A 27,494-nucleotide genomic window follows, 5' to 3' on the forward strand; every position below is an offset into this window, starting at 1 on the left:
GGCCTTAGGCCTGTGAAAGACCCGTGTACGTCTATGACCCAGTCCAGTCTACAGGAAGAACACGGAGCACTGAAGAGGATACATGAAGTGGCTGTTTATTCAAGCAGCTGTAGAAAACATTCATATTTACAGAGTTCACACCCTCACAGTCTTTCATCTATTAAATGATCTGTGAACAGAATGGAAGCAAACTGATGCTGAATCCATGATGGAGGACAGGAAGTCCACAGTGACTTCCTCCAGGCTCAGAATCTGTTACATCACGTTTGTTGTAACAGTTCGTCTCACGTCGTCAGAGTACAGGATGTTTACCTTCTATGCACAACAAATATCAGAAGGTGAACGCTCAGGGATCAGATTCCAGATCTTCACCTCCAGAGATGTGAAGGATGTTCCTGAGGCTGAAGCGGTTCTCTGCAGGTCAGGACTTCTGTTTCACACACCGTCCCTGAAGGCATCACCTTCCCCTCAGTCTGTTTGGACGGTGTCAGTCTGAGTCGCTCTCCTCCACCCCCCCTGAATGTGTGTCAGGTTCCTCTTTGTCGCTGTCTTTGTCCCAGTCTTTCATGGTGGCTCCCATCATGAAGTCGTCTCTGAGGACACTCCAGGCGGGCTTCTCCTCTGCTGCTGGAGCCTGCAAACACACACACACACACACACACACACACACACACACACACACACACACACACACACACACACACACACACACCAGTCACACACTCACTCTCTGTGCTGCATGCTTTAGGTCCAGTGACGTTCTGCTACATCGATGCTTCCATGGAGCAAGAGTGACACCATGAGAGCGCTCAATGAATAACAGCTCATCACATCGGCCATGACACTGTTTTGGTCTGACTTTGTTAACTTGCTCAGATTTGTCCTTTATTTATGCACTACTGAATACGCTACGTAGTTCAACTGTTTCCTTTTCAGCTGTTTTTACAATCACAAGTTTGCACAGGGTGTTTTATTTTGAAAGTCTATGCTGTTTCTGCGTCTGACCTCTGGTCAGCTCCAGCTGCTCTGTGCAGATTGATGTGGCTGACTGCGTATTCTCAGCAGTTCGTAAACTAAAACCACAACGCTTCCAGTAGGGACTCAAACATTGACTAGAGCAGTCACGATCAGCTCCGGTGCCTCTGAACATTTTGCATCCTTGCCCAGTGGAATCTGGCCTTGACCACTGTGAGCTTTAAGACGGATACCATGATGATATCAGAGTGGAAACATTCATACAATACTGATAGACAATTTTTGAGCTGGAATAAAAACATTTCACAATCTGCGGTCAAAAAATGAACAGTGAGAAAATAAATAAATACATCAAAAACATCAGTTCACTGTTGCTGATTCATTTCAAACAGAAATCAATCAAGGTAAACATCAGCACTGCGCACAGCACAGTGGTGTCCAATACAAGTACAAAGTAGCAGAAAATACCAGAGAAATACTAAAGGACAAGTAGTCTAACCTATACTTAAGTGCAGTACTTGAGTAAATAAAATACTTAGTTACATTCCACACTGCTCTTATCAGACTCCTGTGATGCTGTATTAGAAGACCAGAATAAAATATGCTAAAGTTATTTAGTTTGCAGCATTACATCTGACTCAGACACCGCACCGTCGTCTGCTGAGCTCACAGTGCTGCTCTGAAGCTTCTTTCAATCTGCTACATCACACTGACTCAATTCACATACCTCCATACTTACACTTACAACCTATTTTGAGTCCATAAGTGCGTTCTCACTGTCATTATGTCAAAATACAGTGTCCTGTGAGTACCTGGATGGTGCACTCATGATGATGCTGGACACTTCTTGCCCTCAGTATGTAGAAGACAGGGAGGGAAAGAAGGTGCTGGAGCTGAGCGGTTGCGGTGAATACTGTGATGTACAACTCTAAGTTGTCATTTTCGTTAAGTTCACAACGGCTGTGCTCAAATTGAGACAGCACTGCTCTGCTGAAATTAGTGCACTATGCCAGAAAGTACATGTAGTACAGAGTACTACACAGAATGTGAACTGAGACACAGTATAGAACTGGCTAGCTACCAGGCTAACATATCAAACAGATGTGATAAGCAGAGTGATGTGACGCGTGTCAGTCCGTCATATCAGTGTCACCGCTTATTCATTTCACAAGTGTATTCCAAAAGCTAGTTAAAAGATTTACTGTGAGCACGCTGCTTCACTCCACCACCGTCTGCTCAGCACTGAACTCCATGTAACGCTACAGCCTACATTTCCCATCATGCCGTGCCTCGTGCTGCATTGACTTTGTTTGCCATTTTCTATTTGAAAATGAAAATGTTCATTTATACTGTGTCCGGTTCAGACTTTGACAGTTCTTCATGGATTACTGACTCATGTACTCATATCTGACAGTCATTGTGAAGAACTACTCTCACTCTGTGTAGATTCACTACACAAGTATTTTCATATGTAAAAGTAAGTATAAAATAAGTACAAACATGTTTTCTATATTATCATGAACCAAAGACATCAGTGAACTTACAGCGTCCTTTTCAGTCTTGCGCTCTTGTTTTCCATCCGTCCTTCGTAGCACATCGATGAAGTCTTTCTTCGAGACAGATGACAGTAACTTCGCCTTCTTCCTCTCTGAGCCACCAACTTCCTTTACTTGGTCATCGATTGTTTTCTGGTGTTTCCTCACCGCATTGAACAGCTGCACCACCCCCCTGAGCACACACAGACAGAGTGGAATCAGGAACCACACGTTACCTGAGAAGGTTGAACAAGCCCTCAGAGAAAGAGAGATAAAGACCTGGTAGCAATTCTTTGAAGAGCTCGTTCTGTCTCACGGTCCTTCACTATGTCAGGTTTCTCCCTGCACATCATCTCCCACGCTCGCTTCTTGTCAACCTGTTGGACATGGAAACAAACACCCTTACTCCATGAATAAATAAACTTGCACCTGGCCAATGACCTGAATGAGTTCTACTGTCACCTTGAAAGGCAACCAGACCGTCCTGAAAGCACCCATGATAAGCCCAACAAGCTCCAACTCATCAGCTCAGCTGGAGTCTGGGCATCTCCACGACTGAATCCTCCATACTAGGACCACTTCTATTTAGTTTATATATGCTTCCTTTAGGGAACATTATTAGGAATCACTCCATTAATTTTCATTGTTATGCTGACGACACCCAATTATATTTATCGATCAAGCCTGATGCAACCAATCAGTTAACTAAACTCCAAACATGCCTTAAGGATATAAAAAGTTGGATGACCTACAATTTTCTGATGTTAAATTCAGACAAAACTGAAGTTCTTGTAATTGGACCCAAACACCTCAGAAACTCTCTTTCTAGAGACTTAGTTACTTTAGATGGGATCACCCTGGCCTCCAGCTCCACTGTAAAGAATCTTGGAGTTGTTTTTGATCAGGATTTGTCCTTTAACGTCCACATAAAACAAATTTCGAGGACTGCATTCTTCCACTTACGTAACATCGCTAAAATCAGACGCATTGTCTCTCAGGCGGATGCAGAAAAACTAGTCCACGCATTTGTTACTTCAAGGCTGGACTATTGTAACTCTTTGTTATCAGGCTGCTCTAATAAGTCTCTTAGGACTTTGCAGTTAATTCAGAATGCTGCTGCACATGTTCTGACAGGAACCAAGATCAGAGATCACATCTCTCCCATTTTGGCTTCCTTGCATTGGCTCCCTATTAAATCTAGAATAGAATTTAAAATTCTTCTCCTTACTTACAAAGCTCTTCATGGTCAGGCACCATCATATCTAAAAGAGCTCATAATACCTTACTACCCCTCTAGAACACTGCGCTCTCAGGACGCTGGGTTCCTTGTGGTTCCTATAGTCTCCGAAAGTAGATTGGGAGCCAGAGCTTTCATCTATCAGGCTCCTCTTCTGTGGAACAAACTACTGTTCTGGGTTTAGGAGGCAGACACGATCAACACTCTTAAGAATAGACTTAAGACTTTCCTTTTTGATAGAGCCTGGGAGAGGGATCCCTCCTCTGTGGCTCTTCCTGAGGTTTCTTCCACCTTTTTTCCCTGTTAAAGGTTTTTTGTGGGCAAGTTTTTCCTCACTCGAACCGAGGGTCTAAGGACAGAGGGTGTCACTCACATCGATTCACATAAGTATTGCGATTTTTTGTTCAATTTTTTTTTTCCAAATTTAAATGCTTCATTTTAGTTTATATTTCGTTCATATCCGTCAGTGGGAAAAACCTAAACAGAAGGCGAAGAAGAAAAAAACAAAGCAGAGAATGGTGGACAACTTGCAAAAATGTGCAGCAATAAAACCTCCACCAGCAAGATGTAGCAGTTTACATCAGAAAGTCTATACTTTTAATTCATTCTGTTAGAAAGGTTTCAGATGTGGAAAGTACAATCCTCAGAAAAGTATATATTTTTTTAAATAGTATTTGTTTTCTTTTTTTAATCTTTTTTTTTTTTTAACCTCTTTTATATGCAGTCCAGGCTTTTGAAAAGAGAGTGTATGTTCAAATGTAGCAGTTAAAATGGTTCATATATATCGCTGCTAAAGAAACCCTAAAAACTGACATCATTCAACTCTTTCACATGGTTTGGTGTTTTAAAAAAAGCTAACTAGAAATCGCAAATCGGCAAAATTGAAGAATCGCAATTTAAATCAAATCAGCACCCAAAGAATGGTAAAAGAATGAGATCAGGAGAAAAGCATGTCGTCCCAGCCCGAGCTGATAAGCAGGCTGGCTTGTGGCATGTCTTCAGTAAGGTGGTGAGGATGAGTGAACACTGGAGACAGCTGATCAGCACAGTGACTCCTACAATCATCCCAGCCTTCCTTCTATGTGTATGTGACAAGCTAACTGGCAAACTGATTCTGAGAATATTTAGCAGGACAAGATGCAGACCTTTCACTTATTTCACATTTAAATAACTGAATAGAATGTTCATAACTGTGTTTCCATTAGTGTGTAATTACCTGAAAATAAAAATCATTATGATTTTGTTACCTTGAATGAGACTTTCATATCTACAGACACTGCAGATCACCATGTTGAACCACCATGTTTCTATGGTAGCCCAGAGTGGACAAACCAAACACTGGCTCTAGCGTGTTTTGGGTTTTTCCTGTTTCTCATGGCAACAGTAGTTTGTCCCTCACGCTTAAAAGGGAGGGTGAGTGGAGGGGGTATGGGGACGGTTTGTTCAGGTCATTTTCAGTTCAATTCATTTTCAACATTGATTAATATAAAAATAACCACATCAATAATATCAAACACAAGCAAAATATTGCACTAAATATTGTCCACCATAGTCTCTGTCATAGTCTAATTGGTGGCTGCAGCATGCCGGATCCTGTCTGAATGTGGCCTAACTCCTGAGATCTGCGTTTTATCTGACACTCAGGTTTAATCTGATTATCATTTGTAATGTGAAAACATGGATTTTCCAGAGAAGTCTGTGTCCGTGTTCAGTTATCCGATGCATGCAGCATCTCTCCTGCCCGGCTGCTGACTGAGCTGTCAGCTGAGTGGAGTCACAGTGAACAGCAGCAGAGCGTCTGGGATTCATGGAGGATACAATTCAGAGCAGCCAACAGAAACAACCTACTTCAGCCAAGTCAGTCAGTTCATTCAGTTTTGGGTTAGTTATGAAATGCTGTTATATTAGAACTACACAGGACACAGACAGATCATGAATGTGGCCTCACAGCATGCATCACTGAGTACTTGATGGTGTGATTACCTGTTTCTTTCTTTCCAGCTGCTCCTGTCTTTCCTTCTCCTTCACCTTGTCCAACTCTTTGTTCTTCACTAGGATGCCGGGCTTGCTCTCGGGGGTTTTCTTCCCCAGGATCTTTGCCATGGCCTCTGCCCAGCCAGCACTAGCATTACCCTCATCACCCTCCTCATCCTCTGCCTCCTCCCCATCACTCTCCACATTATCATCATCATCATCATCATTGTCGTCTCTGTGATCTTCTCCTCCATCACTTGCTTCGTCATCTGACCCTTCATCGAAGCTCCCTCCATCAGAATAATCATCGTTCTCCTCAAACTGAGGCTCTGCAGGAGACACAATATGAAAATCTTAGCTCAGCTTTTAGGAATGTCACCAGCTACTGGAAGAGACTTCTTTACACAAATGTTACGTTGTTGTCTTTGTTGGAACATGAACAGAACATGAACAGAACATGAACATGAACATGAACACAACATGAACAGAACATGAACAGAACATGAACAGAACAGGAACAGAACATGAACATGAACACAACATGAACACAACATGAACAGAACAGAACATGAACAGAACAGAACATGAACATGAACGGAACATGAACAGAACATGAACAGAACATGAACATGAACAGGAACATGAACATGAACATGAACATGAACAGAACATGAACAGAACATGAACAGAACATGAACAGAACATGAACAGAACATGAACAGAACATGAACAGAACATGAACATAACATGAACAGAACATGAACAGAACATGAACATGAACAGAACATGAACAGAACATGAACAGAACATGAACAGAACATGAACAGAACATGAACAGAACATGAACAGAACATGAACAGAACATGAACAGAACATGAACAGAACATGAACAGAACATGAACAGAACATGAACAGAACATGAACAGAACATGAACAGAACATGAACAGAACATGAACAGAACATGAACAGAACATGAACAGAACATGAACAGAACATGAACAGAACATGAACAGAACATGAACAGAACATGAACAGAACATGAACAGAACATGAACAGAACATGAACAGAACATGAACAGAACATGAACAGAACATGAACAGAACATGAACAGAACATGAACAGAACATGAACAGAACATGAACAGAACATGAACAGAACATGAACAGAACATGAACAGAACATGAACAGAACATGAACAGAACATGAACAGAACATGAACAGAACATGAACAGAACATGAACAGAACATGAACAGAACATGAACAGAACATGAACAGAACATGAACAGAACATGAACAGAACATGAACAGAACATGAACAGAACATGAACAGAACATGAACAGAACATGAACAGAACATGAACAGAACATGAACAGAACATGAACAGAACATGAACAGAACATGAACAGAACATGAACAGAACATGAACAGAACATGAACAGAACATGAACAGAACATGAACAGAACATGAACAGAACATGAACAGAACATGAACAGAACATGAACAGAACATGAACAGAACATGAACAGAACATGAACAGAACATGAACAGAACATGAACAGAACATGAACAGAACATGAACAGAACATGAACAGAACATGAACAGAACATGAACAGAACATGAACAGAACATGAACAGAACATGAACAGAACATGAACAGAACATGAACAGAACATGAACATGACATGAACAGAACATGAACAGAACATGAACAGAACATGAACAGAACATGAACAGAACATGAACAGAACATGAACAGAACATGAACATGAACATGAACAGAACATGAACAGAACATGAACAGAACATGAACAGAACATGAACAGAACATGAACAGAACATGAACAGAACATGAACAGAACATGAACAGAACATGAACAGAACATGAACAGAACATGAACAGAACATGAACAGAACATGAACAGAACATGAACAGAACATGAACAGAACATGAACAGAACATGAACAGAACATGAACAGAACATGAACAGAACATGAACAGAACATGAACAGAACATGAACAGAACATGAACAGAACATGAACAGAACATGAACAGAACATGAACAGAACATGAACAGAACATGAACAGAACATGAACAGAACATGAACAGAACATGAACAGAACATGAACAGAACATGAACAGAACATGAACAGAACATGAACAGAACATGAACAGAACATGAACAGAACATGAACAGAACATGAACAGAACATGAACAGAACATGAACAGAACATGAACAGAACATGAACAGAACATGAACAGAACATGAACAGAACATGAACAGAACATGAACAGAACATGAACAGAACATGAACAGAACATGAACAGAACATGAACAGAACATGAACAGAACATGAACAGAACATGAACAGAACATGAACAGAACATGAACAGAACATGAACAGAACATGAACAGAACATGAACAGAACATGAACAGAACATGAACAGAACATGAACAGAACATGAACAGAACATGAACAGAACATGAACAGAACATGAACAGAACATGAACAGAACATGAACAGAACATGAACAGAACATGAACAGAACATGAACAGAACATGAACAGAACATGAACAGAACATGAACAGAACATGAACAGAACATGAACACAACATGAACAGAACATGAACAGAACATGAACAGAACATGAACAGAACATGAACAGAACATGAACAGAACATGAACAGAACATGAACAGAACCGTGTCCTCCAGCTGAAGTCCAGTTACATGAAGTGAGCAGCCAGCATGAGCAGGGCTAATGCTAAGCTAGCCATGGAGCTAGCACACATAGCTTAGCTCCCAGCAGGCTGGAGGTTAGCCGCGTTAGCTAGCTGCGTGACGACTATCTGACACACTGAAGACAGCAGTGAGCCTTCACGTCCACGCGTGTTTTCCTCCACAGTGTGATGACAGGTTTCTGTGAACTCACCTGGTGTCTGCACGCGTGTCTCCTCCACAGCTGCCATCCTGCTGTTTCAATCAAAGGCTTCCGGAGCGCTCCACTATCCCAGAGCGAACGTTCCGCCTGCCGTACACTGTACACTACACACTACACACTACCACCATCCCGTTTAATGAACGGACCTCTGAACACATTCACAGTCCGTTTGTTTCAGTGGCTCCTGATCCTAAAGTCATCCTTCACTTCAGATGATAACTGTAGGACATTATTGTATGAATGATTTAAGAATATCACTGTAATACTGCTACTGATGCCAGAAAGAACGTTTCTCGTGTTGTAGATTACAAAATGACCACGCCTTATTAATCCGTAGCCACGGAATATTTTTTTCCACCCATGACACCAGACGGGCTCCGTGGAATATAGATGGACTGAATATATTTAAGCAATATTACAGAGTGTGCTTTAACGTCATTATTGGCACGGCAGTCAGGACGTCACTGAAGTGTCAATAATGAGTTAAAGCTCACTCTCAAGTCAAATATTGCGATTATACAACAATTACTAACATAAATAAAATATAATATAATCTGATTTTCGAGCCTTAGTAACGACCTAGCAACGGAGAAACTTTCTAGCCCCGTCAAAGCTTATGGAGATAGTGGAGTTCCCCAAACTGAATAAATACTGCACATGTAAACATTAAACTGCTTTGCTGGTTCAGTCTTGTAGTGACTCAGATATCTGCTGACAAAGAGATTTTTCCATGGACAGATTGGCCTCCTAACGTCACATTTATTTTGAAGCTAGCGCAGTATCAGCATTGCGGTAACGCTATCTACACTTTAAAATCTACTGCCCGACTACATCGGTTTGTACGGTAAAGCGTGTGAGCGGCTTCATGGTGCCTTCAAGTGCACCTCGGAAACTCCGAAATCAAATAATAATCTCTTTTCTAAGATACAGATTTAGAAAAGTCATTAAATAAACAAATCTAATTTTTTCCTGACAAGTCCCCAGTTACTTCTGTGGTGAATTTTAAGTTCTTTTACTGCACCATTGTTCTAATAAAATGATGCATACATTGTGTATGATTTCAGCATCACTTTATTCGAAAAGGAACATTTTAACTTGAATTCATCTCCATTAAATCTGAGCTCAAAAGTCCCGGCCTGGATCATGACATGTAACATATTCTTTAATTCTTTCTTTAGTTCATTACAGGACACATGCATTTCCAACAGGTTTTCACTATTTTGCATCTTGTTGTTGCATCACCACTCACATTCACTGAATATTCACCAAATCTGGCACACACTGCTAGAAATAGGAGTCATAAAACAATGAATTACTTGCTTGTGTTTGTGTATCAAAGCACATTGGTGGATATTTCACAGTCTTTTACATGCTTTATGTATTCAGGAATTATATTCTATGTCGAGGTGTGGAGTGAGGTGTCTATTTTCTGGTGGGGGTTCTCCTTCTGTGTCCTCCTCAGCTCTTCTTTGTACCTAAAACTGGAAGCCCAGGGTTTGTTATTGGAGAAACCATTGAACCAAAATAAATAACAAATGTCAAGACCGTCGAACGCATGACCTCTTTAACTGTGACAGGGCAACATATGGTGAAATCACCCAGTGTCTAAGGGTTAGAACTGGTTCTCAGAGAAACTGTTGTAAGGGAATGACAGACAGGATGTGATAGATGAGGATGAGGAGACATATGACAGAATGCTGCCTTACCAGTACCATACAGAGATCCTGGAGATTAGGACAGTGTCACCTGGAGAAACGGCGGAACCGGTGAGGGCGTGTCCTGTGCTGCTTTATAAACAGGAGAAAATGAAGCACCTCCATCCTCATCTTATAACTCACAGGGAGCTGTTGTCTCTGGAAACAGGTTTGGAGAAAGCCTGAGAGAACTACACAGGAAGAGGATTCTTCAGTGTACTGCCCATCTCAGAACAACATGGCTCAGACTAAACCAGGTAAAGACTCAGACTCTGCCTTTTCATTTATCTCTGTGCTCATGACAGAATGTTGCCCGCTCTGTTTATGTAAACTTAACAATGTGCTTCCAGTGCTTCCACTTTCTACATGCAGAGTGTACATATCATTTTCATTGACTTTGGAGGGTTATAATGACATTTATATGTCCGCCCTTTCTTCTTTTTATTTTTTATCTTTACGATCACAGCCATAAGTTAATGTCATGAGGAGCTAGTGTCACGTGTACAGTGTGAACAGACAGGAATCAAGTCAGCGTGGTGTGTGTGCTGGTTAAACCTGATCGACTGGTCTGTTCAGAGTCTCACTCACATGGCAACTTTAGTCACTCGTGCATTCAATGGTACATTTATCTTTCTGTAACACAGTCAATGAAAGCTCTATATTCCATGTATCATCATGTGTTCACTTCAATATGCAGAAAAAAAAGAAAACTATAAGTCTGTATTGCTCACAGATATCTTAAAGTATAATGTGTAGTAAAATGCTACATCACCATGGCCCAAGACTGTGTAATAGCAAAGTAACAGAAAAAAAACAGCATCCAGACCACGGTTTAGTGACAGCATCTGTGTTCATTAAGCTTAAAAACAATTGATGGGCATATAAAGAAGGACACCATCATGTAGATTTATAATATTATTAAGTAGGCTTGTGCTTATACATTATGTTCCAAATAAATAAAGTCCTGTCAATAGCCTCATGTGCATAACGCTATATTAATAATAAAGACTAAGTCTACGTATGAAGGGAAATATAAAGACAACAAAAAAAATAAAAAAAAAAAATTGTGTCAGACCTAGACTTAAGGACTCAGATGCAGATGAATGACCAACTGGCCAGAACTTTATTTGAATAACTCCAACACTGAGTGACAAAAAGAACAGACTATGAAAATTATTCTAGAGTCAAAAATAAAGATACGTCTACAGGAAGAATACTCTACAAAACAAAACCACCAGGGAAGAAAACATAACAGAAAAATCACTCCACAAAGGGAGGACAAAAGCTAAGGCTGCTAAAAAAGTGAACAGAAAACAATAACCATATACTATGAAATTTACAACAAAAAAATCACTCACGTGGAGGCAAAAACAACAAGCACACGTTACGTGGGGAAGCAAGGTAGCTCAAGGACTGTGGAAAAGACTGGCTGGGGTGAACGAAATGAACGAAACACTCTGGCACAAGACAAAGGGAGACGCAGACAAGATATACACAGGGTAATGGGGAACAGGTGGAAACAATCAGGGCGGGGAAGACAATCAGACCGGTGCCACATGAGGAAGGGCAAGTGACCTGAAACGAGAGGACAGGTAAATATCTAAATAAAACAGGAAATGACGAGACAGAACAAAAACCCAGCTTGACCTCACTGCGTGACAAAATGATAATTTGTTATGAAGTAAATATTAAGTACTTTTTTCGACAACACATCATGTTAAACGAGGTTTTAGAATATTTATTAAGTCAAAATTCAACCAAAACAAAAACTAAATTATAAAACCTGGAAAAAGAAACCAAGTGAACAAAGTAAGGGAACCCCACATACAAAAAATGAAGCAACACATTTTCAGTGATTAACAGCTTTGTTCTTGTTGTGTTTCAGGAGCTAAAAGCCCTTTAATGGAGACGGCTGTGGGGTTCGCACTGGGAGCAGTAGCAGGCTGCATACTGGGAATCACAGAGGACCCGGTGGACCAGTCTCTCTTAGTGATGACTGCAGCTGCTCCAATGAAACCAGTGATGGAGGAAGTCAGGACAGTGGGTCCTCTGGGGTTAGGGACCCTTATTGGAGCCACAGCACTGACCACAGCGATGACCTCAGTCGTGGCTGGTGTGATTCTGGCAGCCGTAGTGGCTTCAGTGTTCGTGGTCACAAGGAACTGCGGTGCCTCCCACATAGACACCGTTATCTTGTGGACAATGGCAGGTTTTGCCGGGGCTCTAGGGACCACTCTTAGCGGAGCCACACTCGGGGTCGCTATTGAATGGATTGTGAGAAATTACGGCATGATGGGCCTTCTGTGGGCACTGAGTATATTGACTGTGATCAAGCCTCCCCTGCATTATGTATTTAAGATCCTCTGGAAACAGGGAGAGTCTTGTTGCACTCTGGGAACTGCAGCCTGGGCGGAAACAGAAAGAAAAAAGATCGAGACTACAGAGACTGAGCAGAGACAGAGAGTGGCTGTGCAGATAGAGGAGAGGATCCTGGTGCTAGAGAAGGGAGGTGATACCATTGGGATGGAGCCCAGGATGGCATGGATGACAGAGCGAATGCAGAGAGAGGAGATAGAGAGGAAGAAGACGGAGAGGGAGGAGGCAGAGATGGAGCAAAGAACCTTGCAAGACTGGATCAACACCGTGGTAGTCAAATATGTGGACTTTTTGGCTTTCGCAGGAATACCAATGACAGTGGTTGCCATAGTAACATCAGGGTTTGGGGTGTTTGGTTATGGTGACCACCAGTCTGTGTTTGTTGTACTTTTGGCTTTAGTTGCAATCATAGCCTATATGCTTCTGAAGTCTTCTGACTTCAAGTTCTGGATGTTGGTTGGGTGTATGGGAATGCTTGCGACGTTCGTCATTGCCATGCTCACCCTTCACGCTGGTCAGGTGGTTGTATCAACTGCCATGAAGATGAGAGCAGCAGGACAGAGTCAGTCCAAAGAAGACATCAACACTCGTATAAACCAGCAGTCCTCTCTGGAAGCTTTGAACGCAGCTTTCTTTGTGGCAAAACTGTGTGAGCTGGGTTTGGGTGCTACAGTCGGGGGGCCACTAGTAAGGCGAGCAGCTGGAGAGGTGAAAGTCATAGCAGGGGCAGCTTTAGTGGCACTTGGTTTACTGGCTGGGGTTAAGGTTTTATCCCCAGTGCTGGGAGATGGGGGGAAAGCAGGGGCATTGCTGGGGATGGTGGGAGCCACTGGGGTGTGTGTGGGTGCAGCGGCAGCTGTAGCTGGGAGGTGGTCCTCATGGCCAGGAACTTTGGGAACAATAGTGGGGTTGGTCTTAGGAGCATTAGTGATGGGAAAATGGCATATTGTCAACATTGGACTGCAGTTGCCTGTGGCTTATGTGTTTGCTATGACAAATCCATTTTAACAAGATCCTATTGTGAAAAACATTAATGCCCTATGAGAAGTCATTGTGTCATTTGTACTACTAAGCGGCTCTTAATTACTCTACTTTAAAGAAGTGTGGTGATGTTCTATATTTTAAAATTTAAATTTCATGTGCTGATCATAGACTGTATAAAAAATGGACAGAGTCTCAGTGACGTCACCCACATGTCTCTGAAGAGCCTTTGCCACCATGTTGGCAGCCCTGCCTCTGCTGCCTCCTATCAAATCTAAAAAACATGGAGCATGGGTGTAGCTGAGGCGGGCTGAATGAAGTCTGGTTACTTAAGCAAGCCACCTGTAATGGCACCTGTCAATCAAAGCAGCCTTTAAGCCTTAATATAATGTGAACAGGTGAGTTGTATATAAATTCACCCTCAGTACAGTTGTCATGAACGGGGAAATTAGCTACAGAGACCAAAACTGTTTTTTGTACCAGGCTGTAAACATGTTTATTTCTGACATTTTAACACAGGGCCTGAAGTGGGAACTACTGTTTGTAGCACTTCCACATAGACTTTCACTTCCATTTGCCATAGACTTCCATTAAAATGCATCAATAAGCCACAGTGTCGCAATGAGTGACACGCTTCTTCCATGAACACACACTGTCCTTTGACTGGACTGAATCCCACTTTCCGTGTCTTCTAACAGGGCAATACTCACTACAGAGCTAAATGTGGATTAATCCACCACTGGAAAACAGTAGTGGCAATAAATGCACTATTTCCTCCTGTTTGGTGAGTGCTAATAAACAATACAGCAAGCAGCTGTTTCAGAGAATTATGGATTACTCAAAGAAATAATTTTTTAGGTAGTTTTAACATATTTCTTTTTATATCTTCAGCAGAACTAGTGGGCTTGCAGCTGTGTCCCACAGAGATATCTGGACAGATGGTTGGTTCTGATTCATAAGATTTGTTGACAATAACAAAAACATAGAATGACACCATACTGATCTGATTCCTACCTCACTATAGTTGTAGTGTAACTGTCTAGTGGAGCAGATGACATTTTTTATTTAGCTAGAAAGAAAAAAGGACAAATGACATCAAGATGTCACACAAAGAGTATAAACACGATTGCTGTAATATATTTAATGTTTTGATATTGACACAGATAATATATGTTGATAACATGTGAACAAAAAACAATGTCAACAAGAAGAAATAAAACGTATCTTCTGTTTTAAGTTTTGTTTTTTGTTTGTCTGTCACTGAAGAACTTGCTGTTCTTCACTGGACCTGCAGCATGGATGGAATGAACAGACCTGCTGGGAACAGGCCCAGCAGTGTAAAGCCAGAACCACTATTTGAAGTGATGTAACCTATTAAGCTAGAAAGAGAGCTAAATTGCTCTCCGTGCAGATTCATTAAATTATTATTATTTCTAACATTCCAGATTTCATCAGAGGGCTCCACTTCAAATTTGATTTCTCTTTTATTTGATAAAGACAATACTATTTAACATAGTTTCATCACAAAGCATGAAACTGATGTGCTGCACACAGAGTTTATTATTTATGCAATGATTCTATCTGCACATAAAAGCTTTCACCTTAGACGGCTTGACATTGTAATCACACAAGATTACATTTAGTTCTGCCAAATAATGATGTGTGTGTTCTCTCTCAGAAAAAAGGCTCTGAGAGCTCACAGTTTCTCTCAGGCACATTCAGGTAACCTGTAGGAATGGAAGGTGATGCGTTCATGGCCATTTGACCTACACGTGATACGTGACGGAATGTGGAAAAACCTGTATTTCAAGGTGAACCACAGCATGTTTAAACCAGCGTGTGAAGAAAAAGACTACAGTGGACAAAGGAATTCAAACTGTCAGTACCTCATGCAGAACATGAAACATGAGTCAAGTCTCTAAAGAATGACAGTACAGTCATCATGTGCTCATTTCAGAATCAGACTGACTGCAGCAGCATGAAAGAAACAACAATATAAAAGTCAAATGAGTCATAAGCATGTAAATGCAAACAATGTGCAAAACCACATATCTCCCGTCTGCCTCCTCTACCTGTTTCCTGTTTTATCATGTGACACTGAGCAATCACATGACACTCAGCTTACCAGGAAGAGAAGGTGGTCATGTGCCTGAGAACAATACTGACTGTCGTGTGCCTGCTGAAGTTTAAGGTGAACAGGTAGGTCAGTCATTTTCATCTTTTCAACATCCTCAGAACGGTTTGTCAGTAACATTGAGAAAATATTCAAAAGGCATGTCAGAGCATTATGGCTGTGTGTGTGTGGTTTGGTAAACAAAGGCTCTGTGACTTCAGATACAATTCAATTCAATTTAAGTACATTTTTATAGTGCATCATAAGAAAGTTATCTCTTTCCAGGTCTAGACTGTACTCCTCATAATATTATTTACTAGGGATGCACCGAATATTCGGCAACCGAAAGTATTCGGCCGAATATTGCAAAAAAAAAAAAAAAAAAAAAAAATGCCACATTCGGCTTTCGGTGAAGTGGCCGAATAGTAAGGCCGAATAGTGGCGTGACGCAATTGATGCAATGAAACAACGTGCGCGGTGATCTGGCCAGGGTTGCTGATTCTTTTCTCATTCACACACAATAAACCCACGATGCAAGATATAATAAAAACACAGGCAAGAAATACATCATACATCATACACTGCTCTTTAGCAGAGCTATATACTTCTCTCGAGTCTCACACATGCGAGGTGCATTCAATGATCGTCGGAATCACTATGATGCGTTCTTGAACGTGGGAAAAATGGAAATTCACCGGAAATATAATAAAACTAAATAGTATTTCTTTCAAGAAGAAAGTAACAGTGATCTAAACAACATGGGCTTTCTAACAGTATAAATGAAATAATAATTATACTAACTGGAAATTCTACTTGAATATTTGAAGGATATTAAATAAACATTTACTTTCTTTGAAAAAACATGTCTACAAATTTATTCTAGGCTATTTATGCAATAGTAAAAAAAATAGTGAAAAATTTAACAACCGCATTTTATATTCGGTTTCGGTATTCGGCCAACCATTTAATTTTTATTCAGTTTCGGTTTTGGACGAAAATTTCATTTCGTTGCATCCCTATTATTTACAGAGACCAACAGTTCCACCATGAGCAAGCACTTGGAGACTGTGGCCTTTTAACAGGCAGAAACCTCAGGCAGACCCAAGCTCATTGGTAGACAGTCATCCACCACGACTGGTTGAGTTAAAGATAGAGAGGGGCAGATAGAGAGAGAGAGGGGGGATAGACAGATAAATAGAGAGAGATAGAGAGATACAGATGCACAGCAGCAGCAAATCATGAACTAACTATAAACTGTAATGGAGATATGGTAACAATAATGACAGTAATAATACATGTAGTGAACATCATGCAGGATCACAGCAGCAGCCACCATCCATGAGAACCTGCTGGACGACAGACAGAAACTCCGGGGAGGAAGTTTAGTTAGTGACATGTATTAATGAGACATGTATGTTTACAGACAGACAGACAGAGACAGATAATACATTTACATTCAGTTATTTAGCAGATGCTTTTATCCAAAGTGACTTACAGAGAAGGGAACAATCAAGGTACAGTGTGATAAGAAAGTTTTAGTGCAGCAGTGACAATTCTTAAAGGGGTAGGAACTGGTTGAACAGACAAGAGAATGTGGGCTGCCACAGGTAGCCAGTGACGCTCGATGAGCAGTGACATGTGAGCTTTTGGGTTGGTTGTAGACCAGGCGCGCTGCCACTCTGGATCATTCACTGTGCAGACTGGGAAGCCCGTCTTGAGATGACCACAGCTTGTGTCAGGAGTTGGGTAGCATGTTCAGATCAGAGAAAACGAGAGAGAGAATGAGAGAGAACGAGAGAGAACGAGATGGGGAGTCGGCCAAAGAGGAGCCTGATAGCTGAAAGCTCTGGCTCCCAATCTACTTTTGGAGACTATAGGAACCACAAGGAACCCAGCATCCTGAGAGCACAGTGTTCTAGAGGGGTAGTAAGGTATTATGAGCTCTTTTAGATATGATGGTGCCTGACCATGAAGAGCTTTGTAAGTAAGGAGAAGAATTTTAAATTCTACTCTAGATTTAATAGGTAGCCAATGCAAGGAAGCCAAAATGGGAGAGATGTGATCTCTGATCTTGGTTCCTGTCAGAACACGTGCAGCAGCATTCTGAATTAACTGCAAAGTCCTAAGAGACTTATTGGAGCAGCCTGATAACAAAGAGTTACAATAGTCCAGCCTTGAAGTAACAAATGCGTGGACTAGTTTTTCTGCATCCGCCTGAGAGACAATGCGTCTGATTTTAGCGATGTTACGTAAGTGGAAGAATGCAGTCCTCGAAATTTGTTTTATGTGGACGTTAAAGGACAAATCCTGATCAAAAACAACTCCAAGATTCTTTACAGTGGAGCTGGAGGCCAGGGTGATCCCATCTAAAGTAACTAAGTCTCTAGAAAGAGAGTGTTGTTGAATGTTGAGTTAGGTAAGGCCTCATTTTTAATAAAATTTAATTTGTGTGTGTGTGTGCGTGTGAGAGAGAGATTTGATGTTAAAGTGATTTCTTCCTATGTTCTGTGGCTCGACAAGATTATTTCCTAACCTTGTTCAACTCAGTGTGCAAGTTCCAGGCACTCTCTTTAACAGGGTTACAAATGTTCTGTCCTCACAGATAGGTAACAGCTGTTGGATGCCAGTTTGGAGCTGCAGTAGCTGTGCACACTATTGATCTGATTTTTCAGCTACTTGTAGAGGTAACTGTTCAATTCATCTCTCCCACAGTTCTTGAGACAGACACTTTACTTGTATGGTGAATGGTTTTAGTGATTTTATTGACAGTTTTTATGTCACCTTGTTTTCAAAGTTTACATTAAACATTTTTCAGGAACATACTGCATCTGTTGCAGTTATTAATGTACTGAAGCCTGTTTTCCTCTTAAAATGTTGTATTGTGACAGATCATCTGTTAGGAATCTCTCCTTTAAATGGGGGCCCCCAAATAGCTTGAAACAGCTGTGTCAGGGAGGACACCACAGCATCTCTACTGCCACTGTCTGGCTTACCTTTACTCTGAGCACGCACTGACTGATGATAGACACAAGATACATGAAATATAGTGTAGACAATAATGTGTAGCTCATGTAGCATCTTTCCTAATTTTCTGCCACAGAATTGTCCAGACAATGGCCTGGTTTATTGTTAACACTGCCACAATATACACCTCATCTATTATCAGGTGAAAGGTCTATTTGTGTGGTAAGCTGAAGGACTTCATACATTGGACTTTCCAGGAAGTGCAGGCAGTGTTAACACTTGTCCAACCATTTGCCACTGGAGACATAATCGACCACTTCTAAAACTCTGAAAGGAATTGAACCAACAGTAGAGAAGTAAAAGGTGAAAGCAGCTGCAGTATCAGTCTGTGTTAAAGTAATGAAAGCAGTTAAAATATCATCTGAAATGTTTAAAAACATTCTGCACAATACACGTAATGTGAATCAGAAAATGGCTGAAAAACCAACTCAGATGTAACATTTAAAAAACATACATTTTACCACCATGGAAAGATAATATTCTGAATGTATTCTGTGAGTGAATGGTGAGTAAACATTTTTTTTTCTCTTAGAGATGGGGCCCTTAGGAGTAACTCTGCTCCTTGCACTGATTTCACTGACTGTGGCCTTAGACAATGGTTTGTTGAAGACTCCACCTATGGGATGGATGGCCTGGGAACGCTTTCGTTGTGATACTGACTGTGCAAATGACCCAGAGAACTGCATCAGGTATGATCAGAAGATTTCTGTGGCTTAGTTCATACTGGATATTTTGAACAAAGATAACTGAATGCTTAACCAGTAACTAACCTCACAGTAATCCGTGAGTTGCTAGAGGAAAGGACTGTGAAACTGTGTCAAGGTGGGAAACCACACGATGAGGTAGTTCTGCTTCAGTGAAAACCTTAGTTGTGATTGGTTCTGTTCAGAAGGGAGTTCAAACTACACACTGTGCTTTATGTCAAAGCGTGTTGTCATGTGTTGAAGTGCGTGACGAGAGTGCACATGATTGAAAATGAACAGTGCTGTCAAAGCAGTTTAAGGTGATTGTGTGGGACAGAATTCTCAATACAACTGCTGAGCAAGTATTGAGTTAGTACTTCACACTAGGTGTGTGTGACCATGTGTGTGAGAAGGGACTGTGAGGTTAGCGTAGATGCTGCTAGCATCATAACTGTAGAAAACAAAGAAGAAACTGAAAGCTTCTCATGATGATGATGATTTTTTTCACTCTTCTCTTCAATGGCTTTGTAAAGAGTTTGACTGTTATGTGGTCCGTCACCCATTGTAGATAGTACATCCAGTCACTTGTCAAGTATTTTTTTAAACTAAGAGTTTCCAACAGTGGCTTCACTGATGGTTCTGTGTTATCACATTGTTGGAGTTGAGTGGAAACATCCATCCTGTCCACAGGGAGGATCTGTTCAGAAACATGGCTGACCGGCTGGTGGAGGATGGCTGGAAGGAGCTGGGCTATGAGTATGTAATTATAGACGACTGCTGGATGTCCAGGCTGAGAGATGAACAAGGGAGGCTGCAGCCTGACCCCATCAGGTTGGTCTACTTCCTCACTGTGCTGATGTCTGTGTTGAGTCAACATTCATTTCTGTTTAATCATTCAAACATTTGTTAATTATTCTGGTGACCTCCTTTCAAAAATGAAACTCTGCAGGACTGCAAATTATGTCTACCCTGCTGCGACCAGTTTTATGTGTGTATGCACTTTGCACTAGGACCATGTCAACCAATGTTCATTTTATACATTTAATGTTTTCAGATCTAAAGAAGCCATATTATGCAGTAATTCACAGAAGAAAATTAAAAAACACAAAGATAAAAAAAAATAAAATGAATTTGCATATTTGTTTATCTGCCCACATGTACAATGTGCATGCTGTGTGAGCAATTTACTGTATGTAGACATTCATTGCAGTTTAAACAGAATCAGTTGCTTGTTGGAATCTATCCAGCCAATATATCCATTGTTAGAATATTAAATCAGGTTGCGAACCTTCAGATTTATTGGTTCTCAACTCCCAGGTTGTGGACCTCTGTTTCTCTGGTTAATTGTTTTCTATCTAGCTAAACTGTTTGAGCACAGGTTATTTAAAATGTTTCTGGTGATTATCCTAACTCTAACCCTGTGAGGGTTAATACCACCTTCTGGAATATTGTTTTGTTTCAGCTACTTGTAAAGTAACTCATGTGCGGTGCTTTCCTCCAGGTTCCCAGGTGGCATTGCAAAACTGGCAAAGTATATGCATGACCATGGACTGAAGCTTGGTATCTATGGAGACATGGGCACTTACACGTGTATGCATTATCCTGGCACTACACTGGATAAAATTGAGCTTGATGCCCAGACCTTTGCTAACTGGAGTGTAGACTATCTAAAGTTTGACGGCTGTTACTCAAATCCTGTAGAACAAATGCTGGGTAAGAGCATCAGCTAACCTATTTAACTGCATGAACTGAAGACATTTAAAACCTAAAGTTATTTTAGTACAAGAAGTCATGGACTAGCCATAGTAAGGGTTTTCTTGTGTCACACAGGTTACCCCCTGATGTCCAAGGCTTTGAATGCTACAGGCAGGCCTATAGCCTACTCCTGTAGTTGGCCTGCCTATTTGGGAGGACTTCCACCTAATGTGAGTGTCATCACCACATCACTGTCAAGTTGTTGGATCATTGGAACTTGGATAGATCTGTGCTACTGTTCTGAAACAATCTGGTTGCTACAACAAAAATCAGTTTTAAACAAGGAGAATGTTAAATCTGAACAGACAAAATGACTTGTTATTTTAGTCATGTAGTAACATATTTTTGTTAGCACCCTTAAGTCCATTTCTCTCCTCCTACCAGGTGAACTACACTCTGCTGGGGGATATTTGTCACCTGTGGAGGAATTACTATGATATCCAGGACTCATGGGACAGTATGCAAGGCATTGTTGATTGGTATTTCAACAACCAGGATGATCTGCAGCCGGCTGCTGGGCCCGGGCGATGGAATGACCCTGACATGGTATGATGGATTTGTTGTCATTACTAATCAAATACCATAGTGCATAAAACAACTTATTGTAAATATAATCAGGGACTGTGTATGTTCAGGCAGTTACTTTTTTCCTCTCGTTTTAGAACAATTCAACAGAGCCGTTAAAATTAAAATTAAAACATTATAAAAAAAATGAACAGCATACCTCCTGCGGGCTCTTCATACTAAAGGTCTTAGACCCCCTAAGATCAACCTAAATCCTATAAGCAGCCTTGGGCATGTTCCAATGAGCCCAGGCACAACACTATTTACACATAACACATTATTTCTATATTTACGAATGCAATTATCTTTTTGTTCATTGATACAGTGGTCAGTATGCCCTATTAACCACTTAAGTGATATGTCACCAAAGTGTTACATGTGTGATTGAAGACAAATCTTGTGGTTCAACTCATCATTTATTGCTCTCTGAGAGACATATGGAGCATTTTATAGCATGGATTGGAGGATTCTACAGGATTGGACAGTCTGTGTGGAAAGAGTAGCATTGGTTAACCAACAAAATCAGCAGGGAGGAAAGTTGCTGTGTTATGGGTATTAAAAACACAACTTGTTCAGCAATCCCTTGCACCCATCAAAATGACATGTGCCCATTGGCACGAGAGCATTGGTACCCTGCCTTGTGCTCTAAAGTGGAAGCCGACACCAACACCTCATGGACCAAGACATTTTATACAAGGTGGTCTGAGTGGGCAACGCCAATCATACCTGTGGACAAAAAGGCAACTAACAAAGTACATATCTGTGGAGATTTTCAGGCGACAGTGAACCCCCCTATCCTCTACCATGTATAAATGCTACTTGAAAACACTTGGCTTTTTGCAGGCCTATTTCCAACTGGAAATGGAAGAATCATCACAAAAATACCTGACCATAAATACTCACATGGGCCTATATCAGGCTCATGTTTGGCATTATCAGTGTCCCCTGCTGGGAACCTTCTGTCACGAACATGCAGGTGACAGGAATGGTATAGGTCCCAGCAAATGTCTAAGACATGACAGGATCAGGATGGAGACACCAAACTTTCAGAGTATTCTAGCTGATGAGCGGTTGGGTTGCATTTTGTGGTCGTCACACGTTGTTGTGTCAGGCTGTTGTACTTAAGAGTGCTTACCTCACTGTATGAAGGACACTGTGGTGTAGTTAAAATGAAGAGCCTCAGCAGAAGCTGTGAGGCCTGGCAACAACACATCAGAGCCAGCACTTACCCCAGCCAGCATCTGTCCACACATGGGAGTGGCCTGCCACCTCCTGGAAGCACATACACGTTAATTATGTTTTGGATCACTAACTGCAGTCCCAAGGTTACCTTTTTGAAAACCATCCATCCATTCTCTTCCGCTTATCTGGGGTCGGGTCATGGTGGCAGCAGGTTTAGCAGAGCACTCCAGACGTCCTTCTCCCCAGCAACACATTCCAGCTCCTCCTGGGGGATCCCAGGCTAGATGGGCTATATAGTCCCTCCAGTGGGTTCTGGGTCTGCCCGGGTCTCCTCCCAGTTGGGCGTGCCCGGAACACCTCCAAAGGGAGGTCAGATACCTGAACCACCTCAGCTTGCTCCTTTAGACTGTAAGCTCCCCCGGATGTCCGAGCTTCTGACCCTATCTCTAAATCTGAGCCCGGCCACCTGGCGGTGGGAGTTCATGGTAAAGAATTTATTTACTGCTTTGTTATATTTGGTTTATTTGGTTCAACCTGGCAAATTGCAGGCAAACCTTGACTTGTATACAGAAGTCATATGGTATATAGCTACCTTGTTTATTAGCCATGTAACAGCTGTGACTTTCTGTAATGAGGTTACATTTGAAAACATGTTTAAGTCTTCCATCCATACTAAGGTGTTCAGCCTTCCACAGATGTTTGGATGCCTTACTCTATTTTGATTGAAGATGACAAAATTTCTTTAATGTCTCATTCCTCATATACCTCTGATATCTCTCCTCAGCTCATCATTGGAAACTTTGGTCTCAGTATGGACCAGGCACGCTCTCAGATGGCTCTGTGGGCTATAATGGCTGCTCCTCTCATCATGTCCAATGATCTTCGAAAGCTGGACAATGGTGCCAGAGCCATCCTGCAAAACAAAGTGGCCATTGCCATCAACCAGGATTCTATGGGTATCCAGGGAAGACGCCTACTGCAGGTCCTCATTATTGTTCAGACATCAGTATATTTACAGTGAACAAATAATACACTCATGTAAAAGTTGTTGACTGACAGTTTGACAGTGAGGTCAGAGAAGAATTTGGAGATTTAGAGTAACTGTTCATACTTTTCTTTTGTGCGTGTGTGTGTGTGTTGTACAGGAGAAGAGTCATATTGAGGTTTTCTGGAGGCCTTTGTCCAAGTCAGCCAGCGCCCTTGTGTTCCTGAGTCGACGGACTGACATGCCCTACCGCTACCACACCTCTCTAGCTAAACTTAACTATGAAGCTGGCAACTATGAGGTTTGTACAGCTTGTGTATGAAATGATTTGTCGACTAATTCATTTGTTGTCCAATAAAACAGATTTTTAGATTTTCTAGTACCAGCTTCAAACTTTAAACAGTGTGTGTACAGTAGGTTATGCTAAACCAGTATCTATAACTCTAATGTACATGATAAATGGACTGTACTTATTTAACCCCTTTCTAATCTGCTGATCACTTAAGCTTCTTTTACACTACAAACCCATTCACACACATTCATACACTGATGGCATTGGCTGCCATACAAGGTACCAACTGCTCATCAGTTTTAGGAGCTAACCATTCATACACATTCACACACTGATGGCACAGCCTTCAGGAGCAATTTGTGGTATAGGCAGACTGGAAGAGCTGGGGATTGAACCTCTCTACCCGCTCTACCTTCTGAGAAACTGTCGCACACAAAACCAATAAGATTCAACATTAACATTATTTATGTTCTCCACAAATAATCAGTAAGCCTGCATTGCAGCAAATAGCCAGAGGCTTGTGCGGTGGTGTGGGTGTGTTTATTTGTGCTGAAGCTAACGGCTGTAAAACAATCACAAAATAACTTGACTGACCAGCTTTCTTGCTAACAGCACGCCCTCTTTCTCATTCAGTATGGAGCTCGACCACCGCAGACATGGATGTTGAAGCTGGGTACATGAAATAAACCTAACGAGAACACAGTTGGGAGAGTGTGGAGCTGTTTGATCATCAGATCTATGTGACCTTGTCTTCATCAGCCTAACATATGCTCTTGTCTTGCTTTTAGGCCTATGATGTGTTTTCTGGCTCCACTGTGAAAGGGTTGAATGCCACCACAGAGTTTACAGTCTCCATCAATCCCTCAGGTGTTGTCATGTGGTACCTCTACCCTAAACAACAGTCCAAACAGACTGAGAGACTGCGCTACCAGCATAACAGAGGCTCACGACTCACGTTCCACAAAGCTGGACCTGGCCATCGTGATGTGTTATAAAGAATGAGAATGCTACACATGCACATCCATTCCACCTTTTTTCCCTGTTAAAGGTTTTTTGTGGGCAAGTTTTTCCTCACTGGAACCGAGGGTCTAAGGACACTCCCTGTACAGATTGTAAAGCCCTCTGAGGCAAATGTACTTTGTTATTTTGGGCTATACAAATAAAATCTGATTTGATTTGATTTGATTTAAGCTGTGGTTTTATAAAATAGTTTGTTAGTAGCTGTAAGTTTTGTTGGGATCAATAAAAACCATGACAATTAGATTTTGACTCATCATTTGTGAATTTGTGCCACATGTTATGTGTATGTGTGTCTATGTTTCCTCTGTAGATTAGCAGGGAACAAAAGACGTGCTGAACTTGAATCAGAATAATTACATTTAAATAAAAGTGTGAAAACTCATGTACACGGTCTGCTCGTTTATTGATGAACATTTATTATGGCTGTTCACTGTTTCACCTTTATCAGAAAGCAGGTTTAACAAATTGAGTTCAAAGTTGAGTTTGTTTGGCTAACAGCTCATCTGAATTAAACGTGTGCATGTGGAATGAAACTCATCATATAATGAAAGAACAAAGCCTCCATTAAATCCAGTGACGAAATATGATGAAATATGAATTTATGTCAAAACAGACCATAACATTTATCTTAACAAACATGAGTCATTAGGTTAACAGTGTAACACTTCCTTCATTTATCAGTTAGCAGACCTGAATTTCCTGGATGGTTGTATGGATTAAAACCAACTCATAGTTTACTTAAAGACCTGTGATTGTAAAGTCACACTCTTACTTGAACCCAGTAATAATGATTTGGTCATTTTACATTTTACATATTTTACATAAAAAATCTCAAATCTGAAATATTCACATAAGAATCACAGAGAGTTGAGGCAGAGCAGTCAGAGGACATCAGAGGGAAAAGCAGAAAACATTTTCTCCATAAAATATGATCCAGTTTCACCAAAATTAGTGAGTTGGTGGTGTGAGACTTAGTGGCGTAAAGCGTTACGTACATCTTGTGGGTGATACAAAGTTTCATACAAGGGGTGTGCAACACACATTGCAGTAAAGCTCATAAACATGAACATTTTCAACAAACAATATTCTTTTAGTGAGTTCAGGACGACACTGCCCAACAGTCAGTGAGCCCTGAAGATTGTAGAGCAGCAGTATGTTGCTGTGATGCTTCTGCTCAAGTATCTGTTACCTCTAAGTCAAAATACTGCTGCTGAGTAGGCCAATAAATAATATGGGGTCATATTATAAAATGGTGCATGAAAAATGGGGCTTCAAGCATTTCCTGTATAATGTCTGTTCGCAGTTTTATGTTTACTTATGATTAATTAAATCTCCAGAGCTCATTAAAATGTATTTCTCAGAACAAAGAAAACCCAGTGATGATGATAATTTTATTAAAAACCTTCAGTCACTTGCACCTTGGAGCCAGTTCAGGCTGTCATGAGACTCTAGAGATTTTACATCCTCTCACCACTGAAGGGCAGTGTGGACTAAAAAGCAGCATCAGATGTTTGGACTCCTTCAGTCTCTCTTGGGACACAATCACAGACATGATGAGGCCTGCTGCCTTTACCTTCAGCCCAGAGCAATGCAAGGTCATGGTGAAGATTGGGTCAAGTGCATTTAGATTGTGTTGGGTAAGCTTGTTTAGGCTTGCTGTCAGATAAAGTGTGAGCTGAGTCTTAATCTGTGGATTAGTTCTAATGTAAATCAGGTTTTATGTAAGATTATATTATATTAAATATTAAGATTCTCTATCACAGGCTCCACTGCTACTGTAATCATTTTATCATTCATTGTAATTCATTGTCATTTTATCATTCATTGTAATTCATTGTCATTTTATCATTCATTGTGATTCATTTTCATTTTATCATTCATTGTAATTCATTGTCATTTTATCTTTCATTGTAATTCATTGTCATTTTATCAGTCATTGTAATTGTACAATATGTTTGTGTTGATTTGTTCTGTACACGTGACATCCATTGCACGTCTGTCCGTCCTGGGAGAGGGATCCCTCCTCTGTGGCTCTTCCTGAGGTTTCTTCCACCTTTTTTCCCTGTTAAAGGTTTTTTGTGGGCAAGTTTTTCCTCACTCGAACTGAGGGTCTAAGGACAGAGGGTGTCACTCCCTGTACAGATTGTAAAGCCC

General features: G+C 41.0%; 3 protein-coding genes and 2 long non-coding RNA genes across 8 annotated transcripts; 3 read left to right on the forward strand and 2 right to left on the reverse strand.

Annotated features, from left to right (window-relative positions):
• Nucleotides 1–74: 74 nt before the first annotated feature.
• On the reverse strand, nt 75–8,795 carry rrp15 (ribosomal RNA processing 15 homolog). Its single transcript, XM_027286774.1, has 5 exons — nt 8,663–8,795; nt 5,731–6,050; nt 2,790–2,887; nt 2,520–2,703; nt 75–634 (listed from the first exon to the last, which is right to left on the reverse strand). Exons 1-5 carry the CDS (start codon nt 8,697–8,699, stop codon nt 488–490), a joined length of 786 nt encoding a protein of 261 aa, XP_027142575.1. The 5' UTR covers nt 8,700–8,795; the 3' UTR covers nt 75–487.
• On the forward strand, nt 4,079–25,721 carry LOC113747328 (uncharacterized). The gene is made up of 2 exons (XR_003463571.1): nt 4,079–4,111; nt 25,414–25,721. It is a non-coding gene; the product is annotated as an uncharacterized LOC113747328 (long non-coding RNA).
• Nucleotides 9,681–11,857, reverse strand: LOC113747327 (uncharacterized). The gene is made up of 3 exons (XR_003463570.1): nt 11,724–11,857; nt 10,378–10,556; nt 9,681–10,152 (listed from the first exon to the last, which is right to left on the reverse strand). It is a non-coding gene; the product is annotated as an uncharacterized LOC113747327 (long non-coding RNA).
• LOC104936635 (uncharacterized) lies at nt 10,522–13,923 on the forward strand. Its single transcript, XM_019262699.2, has 2 exons — nt 10,522–10,622; nt 12,251–13,923. Exons 1-2 carry the CDS (start codon nt 10,604–10,606, stop codon nt 13,747–13,749), a joined length of 1,518 nt encoding a protein of 505 aa, XP_019118244.1. The 5' UTR covers nt 10,522–10,603; the 3' UTR covers nt 13,750–13,923.
• LOC104939011 (alpha-N-acetylgalactosaminidase) lies at nt 15,830–27,494 on the forward strand. 4 transcript variants are annotated; one of them, XM_019262738.2, is made up of 11 exons: nt 15,830–15,921; nt 18,438–18,519; nt 19,392–19,548; nt 20,233–20,373; nt 21,044–21,255; nt 21,373–21,467; nt 21,682–21,843; nt 23,828–24,025; nt 24,189–24,329; nt 25,109–25,418; nt 27,462–27,493. In XM_019262738.2, the coding sequence occupies exons 3-10, from the start codon at nt 19,394–19,396 to the stop codon at nt 25,313–25,315; spliced, it is 1,311 nt and encodes a 436-aa protein (XP_019118283.1). In that variant the 5' UTR covers nt 15,830–15,921; nt 18,438–18,519; nt 19,392–19,393; the 3' UTR covers nt 25,316–25,418; nt 27,462–27,493. The 4 variants fall into 4 exon arrangements, with proteins under 4 accessions (XP_019118283.1, XP_019118287.1, XP_019118284.1 ...); XM_019262739.2 differs by having other exon boundaries at nt 15,842–15,925; XM_019262742.2 differs by lacking the exons at nt 25,109–25,418; nt 27,462–27,493 and adding an exon at nt 24,954–25,091.

This window comes from Larimichthys crocea, chromosome XIII (genome assembly GCF_000972845.2).
Source record: "Larimichthys crocea isolate SSNF chromosome XIII, L_crocea_2.0, whole genome shotgun sequence".
NCBI classification, from domain to species: Eukaryota; Metazoa; Chordata; class Actinopteri; family Sciaenidae; genus Larimichthys; species Larimichthys crocea.

What these genes read in the sequence shown, in the direction of transcription:
- rrp15 (XM_027286774.1), bottom strand. Translation starts at nt 8,699, where the DNA reads ATGGCAGCTGTGGAGGAGACACGCGTGCAGACACCAG. An exon ending in GACACGCGTGCAGACACCAG is followed by an intron (nt 6,051 to 8,662) that starts GTGAGTTCACAG and finishes TGTCTCCTGCAG; the next exon opens with AGCCTCAGTTTGAGGAGAAC. An exon ending in AGCTGGAAAGAAAGAAACAG is followed by an intron (nt 2,888 to 5,730) that starts GTAATCACACCA and finishes CATGTCCAACAG; the next exon opens with GTTGACAAGAAGCGAGCGTG.
- LOC104939011 (XM_019262738.2), top strand. Translation starts at nt 19,394, where the DNA reads ATGGGGCCCTTAGGAGTAACTCTGCTCCTTGCACTGATTTCACTGACT. An exon ending in CTGCAGCCTGACCCCATCAG is followed by an intron (nt 20,374 to 21,043) that starts GTTGGTCTACTT and finishes GCTTTCCTCCAG; the next exon opens with GTTCCCAGGTGGCATTGCAA. An exon ending in TCCTGTAGAACAAATGCTGG is followed by an intron (nt 21,256 to 21,372) that starts GTAAGAGCATCA and finishes TGTGTCACACAG; the next exon opens with GTTACCCCCTGATGTCCAAG.